We start from the raw sequence: 20,667 nt of genomic DNA, 5'->3' as shown, positions 1-20,667 counted from the left end.
TATATATAGAGAGAGTGGCCTATACTATCATAGCACGGACGCCTGCCGTGCTACCAAGTTGTTTTCAATGATGCGCCTTCAAATTCCGACGATCGGCTGCCGTTAGACTTGATCTACACTATTGAAAACATTTGAAACTAAAATTCATAATTTTCGGTATCATTTATCTATCAAACGAGTGTCTAAAAATGAACGGCTGAAAATAAAAATCTCATAAAAAATGATGATAGAAGATTTGATTTAAGATCAGAGATATGATCTTACTCTAATAGTAAAAGAATTTTCTATAAAAATTTCATCTGATTTGGATTGTTTTTAACCGTTAAATTTACAAATGCATGACATCTACCATTAAAATTGTCAATTTTGAGATCTTTTGATCACCTAGCCAAATGATGTCGGAAAAATTCTGAAATTTAATTTCCAAATACGTTCAATGTATAGATCACGTCAACGAAGCCGATCGTCGATTTGGAAGCGCATCATCGAAAACAACTTGGTAGCACGGAAGCGCTCCGTTGCTAGTAGTATGACAGCCGGACTCATATATACATATAATATAGAGAGAGAGAAGAGAGAGAGTCCAGCTACTATACTCTTACGAGTATAGAGCCTCTGTACTCATAAGTTTTTGACCGTTAGAATTATCTAAACTTATTCTTCACCCATTAGATTATACTATTCAACCAACCACTCACTCACCCTAGGGCCACTATCCGACTAAACCGTAACCACTTCATTCAACCGCATATTTTTCATCTGAACGTTGAAAACTTATGAGTACAAAAGGGCTCTATACTCATATAAGTATAGTAACCCGCAGCCTATATATATATATATATATAATATATATATACTAGAAGAGAGAGAGAGAGAAGAGAGAGAGAGAGAGGAGAGAGATTGTCTGGTGTATGCTTATGGACGCACGGAGGCCTCCGTGCTTGCAAGTCGTTTTCGAGTTCGGACTTTCGAATCGACGATCGGCTCCGTTAGAGTTGATCTAGAGTATTTGAAGTACTAGCAAAATGAATTTTAGCGATTTTTCGATATCATTTGCCTAGTGAACGAAGGGGCTCAAAATCAATAATTTTAACGGCCGTGGTGAGCCGGTTGCACGTTTAACGGTATAGAAATAGCCAAATGAGATGAAATTTTGATAGAAAATTCTTTATACCATATAAAACAAGATCAATAACTTTGATCTAAAATTTTAGTGTCATATCATCATATTTTGTAAGATTTTTATTTTCAGCCGTTGATTTTGAGCCACTTCGATCACTAGGCAAATGATATCGAAAAATCATAAAATTTATTTTCTAGATACTTCAAATACTCTAGATCAAGTCTAACGGAGCCGATCATCGATTCGAAAGTCCAAATATCGAAAATAAAGTGGAAGCACGGAGCCCTCGTGCTTCCATAAACATCCTAGCCGCACTCTCTCTCTCTCTCTCTCTCTCTCTCTCTATATATATATATATATATATAATTTCGTTACTTCAGCACATGCTATTTCCGTATAACATATATTCATAATAAAATCTTCAATTTATTTGTAGGTTCGATGAAGTTGGGCCATCGAATGTGGACAAGGAAAACAAATTTCTAATTTATGCATGCTATGGGCTGTTTGTATTTTTGTTATAATAATCTCGCCACAATGTTTGTCACTTACTAAACCAGATATTTTTGTTTTGTATGAACTTTACTACATATAATTATTAACGACATCTTTCCCTTGTTTGAAATAAAAAAACTAAATTAATGGTAATTTATGGTAATTTACTTATCTGCAGCGTAGCGGAGGTCCTGTACTAGTATAGATTATATCCACAAGATACTCTCTTTTTTTTTCCTTTCTAGACAAATAACATATATATTATCAAAATATAACTTATTAAAACATCACAATATACAACAGATATAAAGATAAAAAAACAAAGAGAATATACACTTTTTTAAAAAAATTATATTATATATGTGGATGTCCGCGGGTTACTCAAAATTTTCAAAATTTAATAGATATCCGCTCATTTTATCTATAATTTTTTGAATGAGAAAAAATAATATTTAAATCTGCAAATTTATGAATAATCTGTAGGTACTCACCAATACTATTGAAATTGGCAGGTTTATATATTATCCATAACTTAATCAAAAAGTACAAAAAGATTAAACAAAAATATTTTGAATAAAATATTCTTACAACACGCTCTCAATTCGAAAAAATCTCCTATATCATACTTATACCATACCAGTAATAACAAGCCAATCACAACTCTTTTTTTAACAAAAGGTATAATAAAAATATATATTTTTATAATTATGGTGCAACGGATTAACCCAATTAAAAAAATTTATTTGCTTGATTAGAAAAATCACGTCAGTAATATAATCCGTGCATTAGAAAATTTTTTCTCAATTTCAAACTACAGGCCCACTAAAATTGACTAAAATTGACATGCATGCCGGTCACACTTGACCACTCTACCTGCTTTTTTACTATTAGGTTAGATTCTAATTCCAAGGAAGCGTTCACACTCTACGCAACGTGGGGGAGTTGCGTGTGAACTAAGAAAAGATGCCAAAGCTAAGTTGATCACTACTTCATCACTAATAAAAAATACTGAGAAGGCGACGCGTCGCAAGTTTAGGATTGACCTTTTATTATATGTATTGATAAGCTAAAATACAAATAATTTCTCTTAATAAATCTAAATTACACTTTTTAACTTCCATATCCAAAAAATAAAATAAAATAAAATATAGAACTAACCTAATCTATGGACCATTTTAAATGAGCTATCTAACTTTCAAACTTTTGACTTTACTAATTAATAATTTACTTTGCTTAATTGGATGAAGTGCGCAAATAAAATCTGTAAAAATAAACGATGCATTTAGATTTTGAAGTTAAAATAGTGTTTAATGATTCAATCAAATAAATTGAAAGATTTGATTGATGGTAAAATTTTAAAATAATTCATATTTCGGATAAGTTCTGTACGTTCGATACTCTTCAAAATATCAAAAATATTTAATTAGATTACAGTGTTACAAAATAGTGAAATGATTAAATACACTTTTATTTTATTATTAGAAGTTAAGTGAACGGTAAAAATATAGTTTATTCCCCCCCAAAAGAAAAAAGGAAATAATATTTTTTTAGCAAAATAGAAAAGGCCGCAATTGCCACGTGGCACTCTAATCCTATCTTAAAGCGTACAAACAGTCAAAATAGCATGCTCTATCCAAATATATATATATATATATGAGTATAATAATCACAAGAGCAAACTAGAACACACTCACTCACTTACCTCACCGACGAATCCGCGCCGTCGAAATCCATGGAGCCCGAGGGAACCATCGTGTTCACCACCGTCGGATTGCCCCACTTCGGCTTCGACGTGTTCTCCGTCGCCGTCCCCGGCGACCCCGGCGCCGCCGTTACGGAGCTAACGGAGCGCCGTCACACCGACGGCGTCTCCGTGAACTACAACGCCCAGTTCGCGGACGAGGACGGCGACGCCGTCGTCTTCGTCTCCGAGCGGACCGGCTCGGCCCGGCTCTTCCTCTCCCGGCCCGGCCGAACCGAACCGGAGCCGGTCCCGGGCTTCCCCGAGAGCCTGTTCCACGACCGTCCGATCGTGAGAGACGGACGGCTGTACTTCGTCTCGGCTCACGAGAGGCAATCCGAGCCGTTCAAGAGCTGGGCCGCGGTTTACTCGACCGGGGTGGAGGGGGGGGAGGGCCCGGTCCGGCTCACCCCGACCGGGGCGGTCGATTTCAGCCCCGCGCTGGACCGGGCCGGGGAGCTCGTCGCGGTGGCGTCGTACGGGTTTCGGCGGTGGGGGGGCGATTTCCGCGAGCTCGACACGGAGATCGCCGTGTTCCCCGTCGCCGACCCCGCGCGCCGCCGCGTCGTCGCCGCCGCCGCCGCGGGGTGGCCCTCCTGGGGCGGCGGCGCCGCCGCAGCGCCGCCGCGGCTCTACTTCCACCGGAGGGCGGAGGACGGGTGGTGGAGCGTCTACGAGGCGGATCTCGGCGGCGGCGGCGCGGCGGCGAGGCGGGTGACGCCGCCGGGGGTGCACGCGTTCACGCCGGCGGCGGCGGGGGACGGGCGGAGAATCGCGGTGGCGACGCGGCGGAAGGGGCGGCGCCACCGCCACATCGAGATCTACGACCTCGAATCGGGGGAGTTCGTCCCCGTCACGGAGCGGATAAACCCTAATCTCCACCACTACAACCCCTTCTTCTCCCGGGGCTCGAACCGCCTCGGGTACCACCGATTCCGCGGCGAGGGTTCCCCGGGGGACCGCGTCGTCCCCAACCTCCACCCCGTGGCGAGCCCCGCGGAGGCCCAAACCCTAACCCTCCTCCGCGCGAACGGGACCTTCCCCTCCTTCTCCCCCGACGGCGATCTAATCGCCGTCAACGGCGACTTCCTCGCCTCCCCGGGCCTCTCCATCGTCAGATCCGACGGCTCGAGGCGCTGGATCGCGATCAGGGAGCCGGCCCTGTTCGCCACGGCGTGGAGCCCGAGGGAGCGCGGGGTCATCTTCACCTCGGTGGGGCCCATCTTCGAGACCGCGAAGGCGACGGTCCGGATCGCGCGGGTCGAGTTCGACCCCGGGGAGCTGGACGGCCGAGATGATGGCGAGCTCCTCGCGTCCGCGCGGGTGACCGTGCTGACGCGGCCCGAGGCCGGGAACGACGCGTTCCCGTCGTGCTCGCCCGACGGGCGGTGGGTCGTGTTCCGGTCGGGTCGGTCGGGGCACAAGAACCTGTACGTGGTCGACGCGGCGCGGGGCGAGGGGGAAGGGGACGGGGTCCGGAGGCTGACGCAGGGGGAGTGGGTCGACACGATGCCGAGCTGGTCGCCGCGCGGGGACCTGATCGCGTTCTCGTCGAACCGCCACGACCCGACCAACCCGGACGGGTTCGGGGTCTACCTGGTGGGCCCGGACGGGGCGGGGCTGCGGCGCGTCCGCGTGGCGAGCGGCGACGTGGACAGGGAGAGGATCAACCACGTGGCGTTCAGCGGCGACGGGGAGTGGCTGGTGTTCACGGCGAACCTGGGCGGGGTGAACGGGGAGCCCGTGGCGGGGCCCAACCAGTTCCAGCCGTACGGGGAGCTGTACACGTGTCGCCTCGACGGGAGCGGGCTCCGGAGGCTGACGTGTAACGCCTTCGAGGACGGGACGCCGGCGTGGCACCCGCGCCGCCTCTCGGTGGGCCCCGCCGCGCCGGCCGGGGAGCCGCTCCGGGGCGAGTTCGACATCTAGTAGCGTGAACTCCTTTTTTTTTCGTTTCGGGCTTTTTTACTACTACTGAAAAAATAAATATAAATAAGAAATAGTATGGCTGCGTCATCTGAGAACAAAAATACTAATAATAAAAAAAGAGTGGGCGAGAACGATCCTATCTGCTTTAAAAGTCGTGCTGCTGCACATAATAAAATGGGTGAAAATTGTTGTTATTGATTAGTATATGTGTTTCGTTTTCGAGAAACTATACATAGGAGCTCGACGTATTTGTAATTTTCTAACCATCAGTGCACGTATTTGTTGTGTGTGGCTACGGAAAAAAGGGGGGCTCTTGAGAAAGCGCGACGTGGCTGGCTCGTGGACCGCACTACTGGGCCAAAGTTAAGGCTCGTAATTTGGTTAAACAAAGCTTGATGTGTTATCTCATATTTGTTTCTTCTTTGATTACGGCGGTCTCATAGGCATTGAAACTGCGATTTCTAATGTAGTAGGAAAAGTATTTGCCGATACCAAAAATACGATACATTGGAGGAGATTTCGACATAGAGCTTAAGCTTCGACAAAGAGCTATGGATATGTTTGTTTCGTTGAAGCTGAATTTTAGATTGAAGTAAAGTTTAAATTTAACTAGAGTGCAGATAAAAAAAATTTTAATTATTTTCAACGAACAAAAATAAAACAATCGATGAATAACAACTAATAAAGCTATGATTTTTTTTTAAAAAAATTAACTAAAGTAACTAAAATAGTTTAATTAAAAAAAATCCTATAGTATGGGCCCTAGGAGGGGGGGGGTTCGTGTGCATTTTCACCGTTCTTTTCTACCGTGAGTTATTTGGCTGCCATGTGTCCATCTTCGATTGGGCCATGTGGCGGTTGACACGCGAGTTGAGAAGGATTTGATTGGAGTGTAGTATACGCCGGGTGCAGGCAATAAATGGAATGATGTACAGATGACGTGGTGCACGTGGTGTACGTAATAGTTTATGTTATTATCTCCATTGTCCTCCCCGCTCCTCACTTTAAATTTCAAATTGGGCGGAATCCCCTCTCTGTCTCTCTCTATCTCTCTCGCTGCCACGTCATCCTCGTGAGAGGAGGAAAGAGAAATAGTCGCCTCCACAGCTTCACTCTCCTCGTGGAAGTGAACGAGAACGACGAGCTCCGATCCACCACCTCCGCCACCGATCTGAGCACTTCGCCCCTTCCTCCGCCTCCGCGATCGCCTCTCGTCTCCATCCCCGACCCCTCCCAAAACCCTAGAGAAGGGCCCTCGAGCGAGCCGCGCTTCTTCGTCGATCATCCCACCAAGACCCCCAGATCGGCGCAGAGTACGCCGGGGCGGGGCGGTTCTAGGGTTTTTGGGGCGAATGGGGGAATGGGGTCGGGTTTTGGGGGTAGGGAGAGGGGTTGCTTTATGTCTTTGTCGAGAGGGTTAGGAGAGGCGAAATCGGTGGTGCCCTTTGCTGAGGTTCCGCATTTTGAGCTCAATGAGGACCCCTTCTTTTGGAAAGATCACAATGTACAGGTGCGACCACTCTTTCTCTCCTCAGAAAGATATGTACCAATCCATATTCTTCTCTTTATACATGTAAAAAAACATGGAACTCTTTTTCTTTTCTTCGCACATGGGGATTATGAGAGTTCGTTTCTTCAAAGATTACTCAATGAATGCGGTTGGTCACAGATAGGATAATATAATTACTAACTTTTGTTTTAATTAATAATTTATATCATGTTATCGTGGAGTATGATGGGGCTTACCCGATACAAAGGTTTAATTCAAATCCACTTTCCTATGAATGATCAAGCTTCTTGAAGGTTATCATTTGTGGAAGGGCTTCATGAACGTATTTTATTGGGTGCGTTATAATGTTAATCGCTGAACTTATTTCACTTAAGTCATTGAACTTCAATTTGTTGGAATTACCTTGAAAAAATTGTGGGGTTCAACCATCAAACTTCCATTTTTATTTTTTTTTTCAATCATTGAACGCAGTCATCTAAAGAACATGAAAGTAACTGCTGATTCAATTGCCACATCATTTCTTGAAGATGATCAAGTAGAAGTTTGGAGGTGAAATTGCAGATGAATAAGTTATCAGATTATCGCCACATTATCTCTTGGAGATGATGTGAGGACTAAATTAGCTGCTGCATCACCCCTTGGTTAGAAAAAGTAAACGAAGGATCCAATTAAGAGAAATTGAATTTTAGTGACTCGATTGCAACAAATTTAAGTTCAATTAGCAAAATGGAACGTCATGATATGCTTGGTGAGCAACGGTGTAGTTTACCTTATTATATTTGTTCTTTCAGTTTTGCTGTTAAATATCCTACCTTGCACCTTGCACCTTGCACCTAGTGTTGGAGGTTACCATTATTTGTGGAGAATTCGTGTTGGACTGGGGGTGGCCATGGGCAGATCGCCATTAGCAGAACACAGGCTTCACTTCAAGCTTATTTGGATGCTAGAGTAACTTATTCAGCATAACTGTTCTTATTTATTAAAAGTCATTTGTTAATTAGTTATTCGTTGTGACTTGTGAGGCATGAAAACATGTCTTAAAGTAAGAAGGATTAAGCGACATGAACATTGATGATAATTCTTCTCATTGGTAGAATGGAGTACCTTCAAAATTCATGATTATAAGGACTTAACGATGGACTATAGCTCCGATGTTAAATTTACCAATGTAAACCCACATAAACACTGTTTATCACTTTGTAACTCATTCCAATATCCAGACAAGCCTGTTGTGTATACTGTTCTATCTTGCAGACTTTGAATGCACTTTCACTTTATTGTGATCTCATGCAAGTTTTTCAAAATTCGTGCAGGTCTTGATACGTATCCGACCAATTAATAAAGTTGAAAGTGCTCTCCATGGTTACAATAGATGTTTGATACAGGAAAGCTCGCAGACCCTTACATGGACAGGGCACCCTGAAACAAGGTTCACTTTTGATCATGTTGCATGTGAAGACACCACGCAGGTAAATTGTTGCAGGTAGACTTGCTGGTAATTTATTCCTGTTTAAACTGCGCAAAGTCTAAAATGTAGTCGATTTTTTCAACTTTGAGCAGGAGAAACTTTTTTGAGTTGTTGGCCTACCAATGGTGGAGAACTGCATGTCTGGCTATAATAGTTGTATGTTCGCCTATGGTCAGGTGGGCTATTTAGAAGAATTTCATTCGTCAGAGTAATTATGCAGCATTTACATGATGGATTTTTTTAAAAAATGCCAGACTGGTAGTGGAAAGACATACACGATGATGGGAGAGGTTCATGAGATGGACAATAGTCTTTGTGAGGATCGTGGGATAACTCCTCGCATTTTTGAATATTTATTTATGCAGATAAGGGAGGTAAGAAATTCAAAGGTAGACACATCAACTTATAGTTTGCTTTTGTTACTAAGTAACACTTTGAATTGTTAAAGGAAGAGGAGCGCCGCAGCAACGAGCAATTGAGATTCAGTTGCAAGTGTTCCTTTCTTGAGATCTATAATGAACAAATAACTGATCTTCTTGAACCATCATCAACCAATCTTCAGGTAATCAAGTGATAAATTTAAGATTTCAATATTTCTAATAAATTCCATGCATGATTTCAATCTTTCTAATATATTCCATATATGATTTCAATCTTCTAATATATTCTATATATGAAACATAATACATTTTATTTACTTCCTTCTTGTAGCTAAGAGAAGACATGAAAAAAGGTGTGTATGTTGAAAACCTCAAGGAGTGTGATGTCTCTTCTGTCAAGGATGTGGTTGAACTGTTGTTACAGGTGATGTCGTTTTGATAGTTTTTTATCCTTAAGGAATAGAAGGATGCAATTAACTGATTCCTGGGTAAGTATTACTGTCTAATATATCGTGCAATGTTCCTCCAGGGTGCTGCAAATAGAAAAATAGCGGCAACCAACATGAACAATGAGAGTAGCCGCTCTCATAGTGTCTTTACTTGTGTCATTGAGAGCCGATGGGAGAAAGATTCCATGACGCACCTCCGTTTTGGACGGTTAAATCTTGTGGATCTTGCTGGCTCGGAGAGGTGAGCCTCAAATGTTGAAGGATAGTTATTCTTCATCTTTCCAATTTATATTACTAATACTGAGTGGATCTTTGAACTAGGCAGAAAAGCTCTGGTGCAGAAGGAGAGCGCTTGAAAGAAGCGGCAAATATCAATAGATCCTTATCAACGCTGGGGTAATCTTGTCAATCTTATAATAGATCTCCTTTTATAGTATTGGTTATGTATTGTATTTCTCTACTTGTTTGAGTAAGCTGTGCAATCATCTTACTGAGTCGTGCTACTGTGACCTTTTGTTATGTCCAGTTGTTATAAATATATCTAATACTGTAATTTAGTTCCTGTGGTGATCCTATATAGTCCAAATAGGGCAATGCCACGTAAAGAATATCATAAAATGTAGGTTCTGTTAATGGATGACCTTACTGCGGCTCATGCTTTCAGAGTTTTTAAGTTTCAGCTTGTTAAACAACTTGGACAGCAAGCCATTGTCATGAGAGCTAAACTGGTTAATATATTGTAACATAGTTTGTGATTTTACTTTTTTATTTTATGTGTTAATTCTCATACCTATACAAGTAAATGTGTTTGGAAATGTTTGGGAAAATGTAGTACATAACTACATATATGGATGAAAAGTCTGCAGATATATTTTCTAATTTCTAGTTTATAGTTTATCTACATGCCGAGTTGAGTAAATCTCTGAGTGCATATCAATGTCTAAATATCCTTTATTTTAACAGTCTAGTTATCATGACTCTAGTGGATATAGCAAATGGGAAAAACCGCCATGTTCCTTATAGAGATTCAAGACTCACATTTCTTCTTCAGGTTGCATTTGAGAGATTCTTCTTCTTCTTCTTCTTCTTCTTCTTCTTCTTCTTCTTTTTGCCATTCTTTCGTTTCCCACAGTTATTTTGTAAACAATTGTAACATTTTTTTTCCTCTGCAGGATTCACTAGGAGGAAATTCTAAAACAACAATTGTTGCCAACGTCAGCCCATCTATTTGGTTTCTACTCTTTCTTACCATTTTGAAAATTTATTTGCACTGCTTGAGCATGCTGAACCATTTATACTGTATGATTAACTGATTAGTAGATTGCATCTCGCAGCTCTTCAAGTGAGACATTAAGCACTCTAAAGTTTGCTCAACGTGCCAAGCTCATTCAAAACAATGTAATTATATGTAAAGATGTAAATTATCTATACTAGTGAGAAATGGAGTGATTAATTCTTTGGCTAATTTTTATGGTTCAATTTTCTTTCTTTTGCTAGGCAAAAGTGAATGAGGATGCTTCAGGGGATGTGATGGCATTACAGCGACAAGTACAAGATTTAAAAGATCAGTTGACCTACTTGAAAAATCACCAAATCATCCCTATATCTCTGTGTTATCCCTCTTCCAGCTCTAAGCCAATAAATTCAAGTGTTCTTTCTGATGAATTCACTTCTTTGGAAGGAAACAAATTTGAGACATTCAATGACTCGAGTCTTCTACAGCAGAAGGTATTTGTATGCAGTATGTACTGCATGCTTTGAAGCTTCTTTTGTTCTACAAAATAACTTCCTCACATAGAACATATTTGTCGAAAGCAGGTTAACGACCTGGAATCTGCTTTAGTTGGCAGCATGAGGAGAGAGAAATTGGCAGAGGCTGAAGTCAGGAGGTTAGAGGCTGAAATCAAGCATATGAATCGATTGGTATGTCTAGTTTGGCAAAATATGTCAGAAACATTTATAGGAAATAGATGCTTTAAGCTTTTTTTTTTTTTTACGCAGGTGCATTTGTTGGAAGACGATGCTCAGAGAACCAGAGTAATTCTAAAATTGCGCGATGAAAAGCTAAGACGATTGGAATTGCTTGCAGATGACCTAGTGTCGTCTGATGTCTACCTCATGGAGGAAAACGTTGCATTATCCAAAGAGATCCAGTTATTACGGGAGCGAATTGATAGAAATCCTGATTTAAGTAAATTTGCTTTGGAAAACATAAGACTTGTCGAGCAGCTTAGAATGTAATCTCTTAATCTTAGTAGATTATTGTTCAAAAGTCATTTTGCCAATGATTTTGTGAAAGGGCTTTTTCTTATTCTGTCCTGTTTGGGTTCAGGCTTCAAAACTTCTATGAGGGAGGGGGATGGGAGGCATTATCAACAGAGATTTCTCAGTTGCGCAATTGTGTTAGTCTTTTTTCTTTCAGTATGGCAGCTGTCATATTGATTTCTACCAGAATGCAGACTTTATCTGATTTTTTCTTTTTGTTCTTAATGTCCATTAGTTTCTTAACATTCTTGAGGGGAAATATGCACCCGATAGGTGGATGGAAACTCAGGTTTGTATTACTATTCATTAGTACTTGCATTTACCTTTATTTATCTTTAGAATCTTAAATCATCTAAAATATCAGTTTTATCACGACACTATAGGCATGTAATGTGTTTCAATCACAATGAACAGGATCAGCAAGTTGTGATATTATACTTTAGGCTATACATTCATCAACCCTGTTGACCTAAGATAGCACTAAAAAAAGTACTCAAGGATTTTTATAAATCTTCATTAGTGATTGCTTGTCAGTGAAAAAGTGTATACTTTTTATTAAATGTATTATTTTCGGCCAACTTTGAAAGTTCCGGGCAATATTTTGAACCTCATAGTCTAACAAAATAATGTCTACTTATAAAGTTCTCTATTTGTTATGAATGATAACAAGTAATTGAAATATTTACTGCTTAAGGGTAGAGGAGAGTAGCATGAATGGATTTCATAATATCTCTGTTGGTATTTTTCTCGTTTATTTTCCTATTCTTCCAAATTTACATGTGCGCATTGCGAATTGTTATTACTAATCTATTCTACTTAAACAAATCTATTCAAATTGTTATTGCTAAATTATACATCAATTGTAGATACTTCCATTACAGATTTTGAAGATCAGCTTGAGTTTTTAAATAAACTATCTTCTTCTCTGTTTATTCATTTCTGAACTCAGTGATTGCTTGATCCCTTCAGTCCTTTCAGCTTACTCCTGAGCTCAGTGATTGCTATCATGACCGAAATTGAGAACTGATGTTCCTATTTGTTCTTATGGTCTCCGTGACTTTTTTTTTATTCTTTTCCCTTTCTTTTCTTTTACACTGAAAATATTCATCAGGGCGATGAGTCATTAGAGGAGCTGGACAGCTGTCGGAGGCAACTGGATGAATATCAAAAAAATTATGTTTTGTCCACTAGGTAAATAATTGTCATTTTGTGTCTTGAGATAATATCACGTCTGTTTCCTGAGCATTCAATCATTCATTAAGAAAACTGCTCTATTTCTTGCATTCCATGCTTCATGGAAGGAGCTGAATATAAATAAGCATATTTAAATTTCTAGTAATTTGTTCTGTAATTTGATTCTATGTGTATAACATAGCTATTTAGACAACATGTTCCATGGAGCAACCTAAATGGAAACCCTTGTAAACTTTTCGGAATCATTTAGCTAGAGAATAAGGATGGTGCAAGGAGTGTAATCTGGCTTATCCTAGTCAGAGGAGAAACCTTTAATTGGGCACGACAAGGACATGTTAATTTAGACCGAGGAATTATAACAAGAAAGGAAAGCTCTCCCTCCTCTGTTGTCTCTACAGTCTACACACCATCTTCTCGACAGTACATTGTGTTTTCTTCTGCAGGTGTTTATCAATATGGGGCAAAGGAATTAGGAGCCTATACTGCAAATTCCCTTCACCAATACACATTAAATCAAATTATAAAATTGCCCTTTGTTTAATCTTACAGGCTGCAGATCTTGAGATGGAACAGTTCTTGTGTAGAGATATTCTTTTCTCATGTGGAGATAGCCCCCTTGTCATTCGGTCACTCGTGAAGTTGATTTTTTGTAGAATGAGAACTGAATGCCCATATGAGATTTTCACTATAAATATTTCCGAAAATGTTTTCCATATTCTTTGTAAAATGATTTCTAAATTAAATACAGGTTCAATATTTCTAGAATTACATGGTGGACTACATGGGCATTGTAGGAGTCAGTTTAGGTAATCTGGCATCGAATAATTTGACCTAGGAATGGATATGTATCCCCAACTAGCATCCTTGGCTGGAATAGCATTTGGATTTAAATTTCACCTTGAATCTATCTGATGATTTTATTTGTGTTCTTTGTCTACACTCTGCAGGGACATTAATATGCCAAACTGCCTATGCCAGCTTGAAAAGAATCAGGATATTGGCAAATTACTGGCAGAACTTGAGCAAGTTAAACAAGACAACGACAAATTTCTTGAACTTGCGAAAGTAGATAAAGAACAGGATCCTGAACGATGGAAAGAACAACGTAGTCAATCTTCAGAAAGCAGTAGCAGTATCCTGATAAATGCAGATAAGGCAAAATTTGAAGAATTGCATAAGCAGGTATCCATTCTGACTCGAGAAAATTCAAAATTTAGGGATCTTGTTGCTGCCAAAGAGGCGGAGATTGCTGCATTGTCAGAAGAGTGGGAGAAGGCAATAGTTGATTTGTCCAGCTTCCTCTTAGACGGTTGCAAATCACTAGAAGATGCATCTGAACATATTGGAAATGTAGTTAAATTATGTCCTCATAAGAACTTATGGGTTAATGAACAATTTGAGAGGGCCGTAAAGATGAATATTGAGAAAGAAAATTTAATCTCCGATCTCCAAAGCAAGCTTCATGGTGCACGGAAAACAGCACGGGAATTGAAGACAAAGTTGGATTCTCTGAGGGGAGCAGCTATCGCTATATCAGAAGTTCAGCAGCAGGAGAATGATGAAGGTAATGAAGAATTGTTGCATCTGAAGGAATTATTGCACGAGAAAGATTCACAAATTGAAGAACTGGAAAATCTAGTAAAATCTAAAGAAGGCCTTGTTGTAGAAGCAGAAAAAACAGCTGATGCTGCTTCTCTGGTAATTCAGAAGTTGTACGACAGGAGTCCTGCAGAACCTTTGGATGTGGGCGAGGTAACATCAACTTTTGATGACCTCGATCCGCATTGTAAGGTAAGTACTTATGATATATCTATTTTCTATTCTATTTTTTTGAAATCGATAATTTCTACATATATGTAGAGTGAACATTATTAAAGTGAGCATCATGAGGAGGTATATATTTTTGTGCTAACCCAACTAGTTAAACCTCAAGAACTGAATTAACTAGATAAAATAAAAGTTCAAGTACAATATAATGGAGATGGTTTTGGATGCATGGATGCTCGCATAGCTTCCTACATTTGCGTCATATACTTTTTTAACACTATACTCTTAAAATACAACAGGAATTCTTGAATATTTATTCTGATTTCTGTTGAATGGTGATTTTATCATGCATTGGTGCTTTCCTCTCATCATGCAGGATAACTTGTTCAATTGACTCGTAGTACTTTTTTTATTAGTATAGCAACATGTTGATATAGCAATATGGCCTCTTTTGGCAGGTGGTCATAAGATGGATAGGCAATTTAAAGTCTTTTCTTATGCGGTGGCATCAAATTTTTATTTTTCCATATGTCATTGGATTTACTAGTATAGCTATATGTTGATATTGCTAAAAAAAGTGTATAACAAAAGTGTGAATAATATTCTTTGCTTAATCTATTCATCATGAGAAGCGTAACTTGAACTCTCCAAAATATTCTTACAGGTAAAGCTTGATTATTTGTTGCAACACATAGAAGAGAAAGCAAAGCAGGTGCCGAGCTTGCTTTCGAAATTTGAGAAGGCTCAAGAAACCATGGAAGAAGCTGAAATGATGATGAAAGCACTTCTAAAGGCCAATGAAGATTCAAAACATGAAAGAGACTTTTGGAAACAAGCAACCCAAGTGGTACTGACGGAAAAGGCTACTATCATTGAAGACTTGCACCGATCTGAGGCCTTAAATTCTTCTGTAATACGGCAGGCTTATGCAAATTTAGAAGAAATTTCTGAATTAGCATCCTCTATAGAAGGATCTTTTCATGAAATACAGAAGATTAAAATGGAGGAAATGAATTCTATTTGTTCCGAGATGGCCTCTTTTGGGCAGGTGGTCAAAAGATGGATAGGCGATTTAAAATCTTTTCTTATTAATATAATATCAGAGATAACGGAGAAAGATTTTGAATCTCACGTGCTGTATCAGTGTCAAATAGGGGCCTTAATTGAGCAAATCAAGCATTCTAATGTGGATTCTTCTTCACTCAGTTGCACTCAAATTCGGTCAAGTTCAATGTGCAGTAATGTGCAGCCATGTTTAGCGGTTGAACATGTTGGAGGCACTAAGGAGCTTCTGAATGAAGCCAAAACAGTTCGAGACATGGTTTCTGTAGAATTAGATAATGTTTTTATAGCAAAGCCTGAAGAATTTGAGAATGAAATAGAGGATCTTGCAGATTATCTATCACTGAAAGGAGAATTTGCTAGAAAAGATGATATTATTGAGGGCCTATTTTTTGACCTTAGACTGTTGCAGGAGTCAACCTCCTACACAAAGGACATGAAAGATAAAATTGAGGAGACAGTCGCCACTTTAATCCAAGTTCAACACGAACTTGCAATGAAAACTTCTCTTGTTGAGAGCATCCTGGAGACGCAAAAGATACTAGAAATACAAATTAATGAAAGTGAAGCTGCACTGCACAGTTCGAGATATAAACTGGAGCAAGCCCAAAATTTATGTGAAGTGCTTTCTAGGGAAAATAAAGTGTTAAGAGACTTGATGGAGGATGAACTTCTCAAGAATGGCGAAATGGAGAAGCAATTGGAAGAGAAGAGTAAGGTTATAAACAGTTTAGAGAGCCAAATCCTTTTGGTTAATTCTTCTGTAGGGGAAAGCTTCTGCTCTTCCGTTGAAGAAATAACAGAAGAACTTAAAGCAATCAATGATGAAAAAGTTCATCTTCAAACAGAGATATTTGACTTAAACGGCAAGCTTGAGATGGCAATGACTTTAGTTGATGAGAAAGAAGCCATAGCTGTTGAAGCTCGTCAGGTAAGTACTACCATATCCATCTTTAGTTGTCACTTGTGCTACAAAGGTTGCAATAATTACTGTGAATAAACTTGTGTTTTATTATTTCAGGTGGCGGAGGCAAGTAAAATCTACGCTGAGGAGAAAGAAGAGGAGGTTAAGATTCTTGAGCACTCCATCGGAGAACTTGAAGCTACCATAGGTGTGCTAGAGAAAAAGGTATATTTTGCATTTTTATGCTTTGTGGCTCCTTTTTAACATAAATATACCCAGTAAATGAACATCGCTCCTGTATATGTTGATGTAGAATTAGTTGTCCTGCCTGTAATTTACGAAAGGAGTGGAGAGTAAGCCCTAACATAAATTGGTCAAAATTTTTATCTTTATTTTTCACATAAATGAGCTTGAAACTTGTGATATTGTTGTCTACATTTAGTAAGCAACTTTCAGCTTTGTCCAAGAACTGACACAAATAATCTGTAGACTATTCTGCTGTTTCTTTAATTTTGGTACGACGATGGGCGTACTTATATTTGGTGTGCTTGCTGTCCCCATTATCAGGTATACGACCTGAAAGAGCAAGTTGAAAGCTATCAGTTGATACGGAAAGCTTTAGAACTTGAAGTTGAAGCACTTACAGGGAGGATTCTTTGGTTGGAAAATTCTGGGGAAGGTTTTGTCGCAGAAGGTCAATGTGTTGAGGGAGGAAAGAGTCAACTATCAAGGTGTGAAAGCTTGCACATGTCTTTCTGTTTTTGCAAGCCTATATTCTCATTCTGTCATGAGCTCAAACAAAATTACGCTGCAGCAAACTAGATGATGGGATCGCCGAACTTTGTGAAGCAAGAAAATGCATAGAGGATCTTGAGATGGAGAGTAAATTGAAAGAGGAAGAGGTTTACTGAGACCTTGGAATTCTTCAAATTCTGATGCTTTTTCAAGTTTTAATTTAACTCATAAGTTTCTATTTCTCGTTTTTGTTGGTGTGGTTGCAAAAATTTCTTGGAGTAAAGATAAAGCAATATAAAGATCACATCTCAGAGCTGGTCCTTCATTCTGAAGCACAGTCCTCATTGTTTCAAGAGAAGGTATGGAGTGCCTCAAGAGATAATTTGTTATAATCTTTATATATACAGATGCTAATAATTTTTCACTTTTTGGGACAGTTCAAAGTATTAGAGCATATGATTTCTTCGGTGAAGGTTGAACCATCGGCCTCAAATCCCGAGCCAGGTGCAAATAAATTAGAAAAAACCTCTGCGCGCACAAGGGGGTCCAGCTCTCCATTTCGATGCTTAACAAATATGGTTCAGCAAATGAGCATGGAGAAGGACCAAGAACTGGCCATGGCTAGGCTTCGAATAGAAGAACTAGAAGCGCTTGTTTCTAATAAACAAAAAGAGGTAACATTTATGTTGCTAGATCTGTGTATTTAAGTGAGAAGTAGAATCATAGCGTATCATTTGACTGACAATGTATATTTTATCTTATATTCCCGACCAAAATGGTATCTACTTTTCCTTGTTTGACCTCATATCGTCGTGCTTCCGCTGATTTTCTTCTCTTGCTTGTCTTTATCATGACATCATCGGTAAAATTAAACCAGTGGAAATGTAAACCTCATCAATCGTTGTCCACTATGAGAAAAAAGAATGTAATCCTTATGTGATACTTATCTTTTTTAATTCTAAAATCTTATCTTAACCGTGAAATCTGGTGAAAAAATAAAGCCTAATTCTATTTGGCATAATTTGATAAATCTAATTAAGTTCCATAATTAAGTTTATTCGCTTATCTTGATCTCTGCTCCTTCTCGGCGAATCAACCATGACCCTGTGACAATGTCTCTCCAAACCCTTTCCCTAAGCATTTCGATCATCTTTTGCATCCTTGATCATTTTCATGTCCGCTAGTCAATCTAGTATGAGATTTTATGTTCTATCATAACCATCATTTAAACTTCTTGGGAGTTGAGGAAGAACTTGTTTTCTCATAATTTGGTTCTCACACTCTTAATTGTGGACAAGATTAGTAACATGCTTTTTTTTTTTTTTAATCTATAATGTGTCTCAGGTTTGCCAGTTAACTGCAAGATTAGCAACAGTTGACACTATGACGCATGATGTCATTAGGGATCTACTGGGTATCAAATTAGATATGACTAATTATGCTGTAAGTTTCTCTCGTTTGTCGTTTTGTTCATTAATGCTATGGCTTACTCTTCACTTCTTTTTTTTTTGTCCTGAATTTTAGAATTTGATTGATCAAGAACAACTGCAAAAGTTGTTAACAGAGTATCATGAACAAACAGAAAAATCGAAAACTAAGGTAATATTCAGATTTCTTTTTTTCTTTTTTTTTGCCAAACTTTGATCAACCCCCCTTGTGTAAATTTTTTCAATATTCTATTCTAGGATATGGAAATCCTAAATCTGAAGAAGCAAATCGATCATCTCATTCATGAAAGAAACAGGTTCTTCCCGTCTTTTCTCCTATTTCTACTGAAAACTTCAGTGTAACACGCCCCGAAATTTCAACCATATTCCTAAGTGTTTTCCTTTCTGTGAGGAGTAATATATATATATATATATATATATATATATATATATATATATATTGTTCTAAACCTATTTGGACCTTGCTCCGTTTTGAAGCTTGATCGAGGAAATAGATCAGAGGAGCGAAGATATACTTGCTTGTCAGCTGACCGTCGAACGGCTTCAGCAGAGAGAACAGTTGCTATTGGCACAGAATGAAATGTTAAAGGTGCAGATATTGCTATTTACAGATTCTTTTATTGCCTTTGTCCCAAAAATCATCTATATAATTCTATTTAAGCTATGCATTGGTTTTAGGTGGACAAAGCCAGTCTTCATCAAAAGATTATAGAATTGGACGAGACAATGGAACTAATCGCTGAATCAAGAAATAGCGAAGACCGTACACAAAAGCCAAGGAATTCGGTATGATAATCGTCGTGAAGTGTTCTATAATTCTATATTTGTTTCTTCTCATTTACCAAGTTTTGAACCTTTCTCAGGGGGGTAGTTCAGGAAATTTTGGCAGCGACGAGTTCAGTAAACGATTAGCTCAATCAGATAAGCTTCTTTCTCACGCAAGACATGAGCTTCCTCGGTATCGAAAATCTAGTAACAGCATACAACTTGACTGACAATTATGAAGCTGGTCAATTCATGCAGTCATGGTCGATTGATCGAGAGCTCGCTTTATGGCTTTGCATAGAGCTTGTTTATTCTCGGCGCAAAGAAGGTATAAAATGCATCTCCATTTTGCGCTCTTAGATATTTATGTGTATAAATCCAATTGTGTTTCTAGATTTAAATCTTAATACGCACTACGAATCTGTATATTCTTTTGGTGGAGCATCGTATGTGAGAAGAGCTATCTCTTGTTAATATATAAATTTGGTTAAATATCACTTTAGGTCCACTAACTAAGAAGCAGGTGCCACTTCCGTTCGCAAACTTTAATGTGTTATAATTTCTAGCTCAAAACATTTTAGGCTATTGCGATAGTCCATGGTACAACTTACTTGATTGATGATGATTTGTCGCTGATGGAATAGCGAGGTGACAGTAATGTGCTCGATGAAGTGGCAATGATTAAGATGCTACGTCGACGATACGTCATCATCCTCTAAGGCCAAGTTTGGCCGTATGGTGGCAAGAAGCATTATTTTATGAAACCACAACTAGTTATAGTTTGAGAACTGAAGTGTCATCTGCCTGACAACTTGTGGACCAAAACTGTAATTCAGCCTAATACTTTTTCCTCGTCTATTCATCATATGAAAACATGCTTTTCTTCAACTTTTGGATGCCTTTTTAAGGGCTTTTTTTGCAAATAGCCCCCTTACAATTTTTTTTTTTAAAATTGGTTCTGTCAAAAATTTATTTGCAAAAATAGCTCTGGCCCCGCCACGCAAGCGCCACGTCAGCGCCACGCGGGCGGGGCTGTGCCAAATGGTTAAGTTGAACACGGTGAACCATTCACCATGTTCAATACAAAGTTTTTGTATTGGACACGGTGAACCATTCACCCTGTTCAATACAAAGTTTTTGTATTGGACATGGTGAATGATTCACCGTGTCCAATACAAAATAGCTAAGATCGAAATATTTATATTGGACACGGTGAACCATTCACCGTGTCCAATACAAATAATTGGATACGGTGAATGGTTCACCGTGTCTAATACAAATATCTCCAATTTAGCCAGTGTTGGGGTATTTGTATTGGACACGGTGAACCATTTACCGTGTCTAATACAAAAATCTTGTATTGAACACGGTGAATGATTCACCGTGTTCAACTTAAATACCTGGACCCGCCCTGCCCGTGTGGCGCTCACGT

General features: G+C 39.3%; 2 protein-coding genes across 4 annotated transcripts; both read left to right on the top strand.

Annotated features, from left to right (window-relative positions):
- Positions 3,296-5,288, top strand: LOC109724201. The gene has a single exon (XM_020252939.1). The coding sequence runs from the start codon at positions 3,351-3,353 to the stop codon at positions 5,286-5,288; it is 1,938 nt and encodes a 645-aa protein (XP_020108528.1). The 5' UTR covers positions 3,296-3,350.
- On the top strand, positions 6,689-19,729 carry LOC109724061 (kinesin-like protein KIN-12E). Of its 3 annotated transcripts, none has more exons than XM_020252695.1 (30): positions 6,689-6,798; positions 8,112-8,267; positions 8,359-8,442; positions 8,521-8,640; positions 8,715-8,828; positions 8,978-9,070; positions 9,176-9,336; positions 9,417-9,491; positions 10,059-10,146; positions 10,268-10,326; positions 10,430-10,493; positions 10,593-10,823; positions 10,914-11,018; positions 11,097-11,332; positions 11,428-11,497; positions 11,596-11,649; positions 12,472-12,551; positions 13,502-14,345; positions 14,986-16,314; positions 16,405-16,512; positions 16,855-17,018; positions 17,102-17,189; positions 17,307-17,381; positions 17,460-17,696; positions 18,367-18,465; positions 18,547-18,621; positions 18,708-18,766; positions 18,948-19,059; positions 19,149-19,256; positions 19,334-19,729. In XM_020252695.1, the coding sequence occupies exons 3-30, from the start codon at positions 8,389-8,391 to the stop codon at positions 19,463-19,465; spliced, it is 5,034 nt and encodes a 1,677-aa protein (XP_020108284.1). In that variant the 5' UTR covers positions 6,689-6,798; positions 8,112-8,267; positions 8,359-8,388; the 3' UTR covers positions 19,466-19,729. The 3 variants fall into 3 exon arrangements, with proteins under 3 accessions (XP_020108284.1, XP_020108285.1, XP_020108286.1); XM_020252696.1 differs by having other exon boundaries at positions 8,112-8,281; XM_020252697.1 differs by lacking the exons at positions 6,689-6,798; positions 8,112-8,267; positions 8,359-8,442; positions 8,521-8,640; positions 8,715-8,828 and having other exon boundaries at positions 9,421-9,491.

The sequence above is a fragment of the Ananas comosus genome, linkage group 18 (assembly GCF_001540865.1).
Source record: "Ananas comosus cultivar F153 linkage group 18, ASM154086v1, whole genome shotgun sequence".
Classification (NCBI taxonomy): domain Eukaryota; kingdom Viridiplantae; phylum Streptophyta; class Magnoliopsida; order Poales; family Bromeliaceae; genus Ananas; species Ananas comosus.
This window is presented reverse-complemented; position numbering and strand designations above follow the sequence as displayed.

Bases quoted from the DNA above. Each gene is read 5' to 3' on its own strand.
- LOC109724201 (XM_020252939.1), top strand. From the start codon at position 3,351: ATGGAGCCCGAGGGAACCATCGTGTTCACCACCGTCGGATTGCCCCAC.
- LOC109724061 (XM_020252695.1), top strand. From the start codon at position 8,389: ATGGTGGAGAACTGCATGTCTGGCTATAATAGTTGTATGTTCGCCTAT. The intron at 9,337-9,416 runs GTGAGCCTCAAA...TCTTTGAACTAG, and splicing joins GATCTTGCTGGCTCGGAGAG to GCAGAAAAGCTCTGGTGCAG. The intron at 19,257-19,333 runs GTATGATAATCG...AACCTTTCTCAG, and splicing joins CACAAAAGCCAAGGAATTCG to GGGGGTAGTTCAGGAAATTT.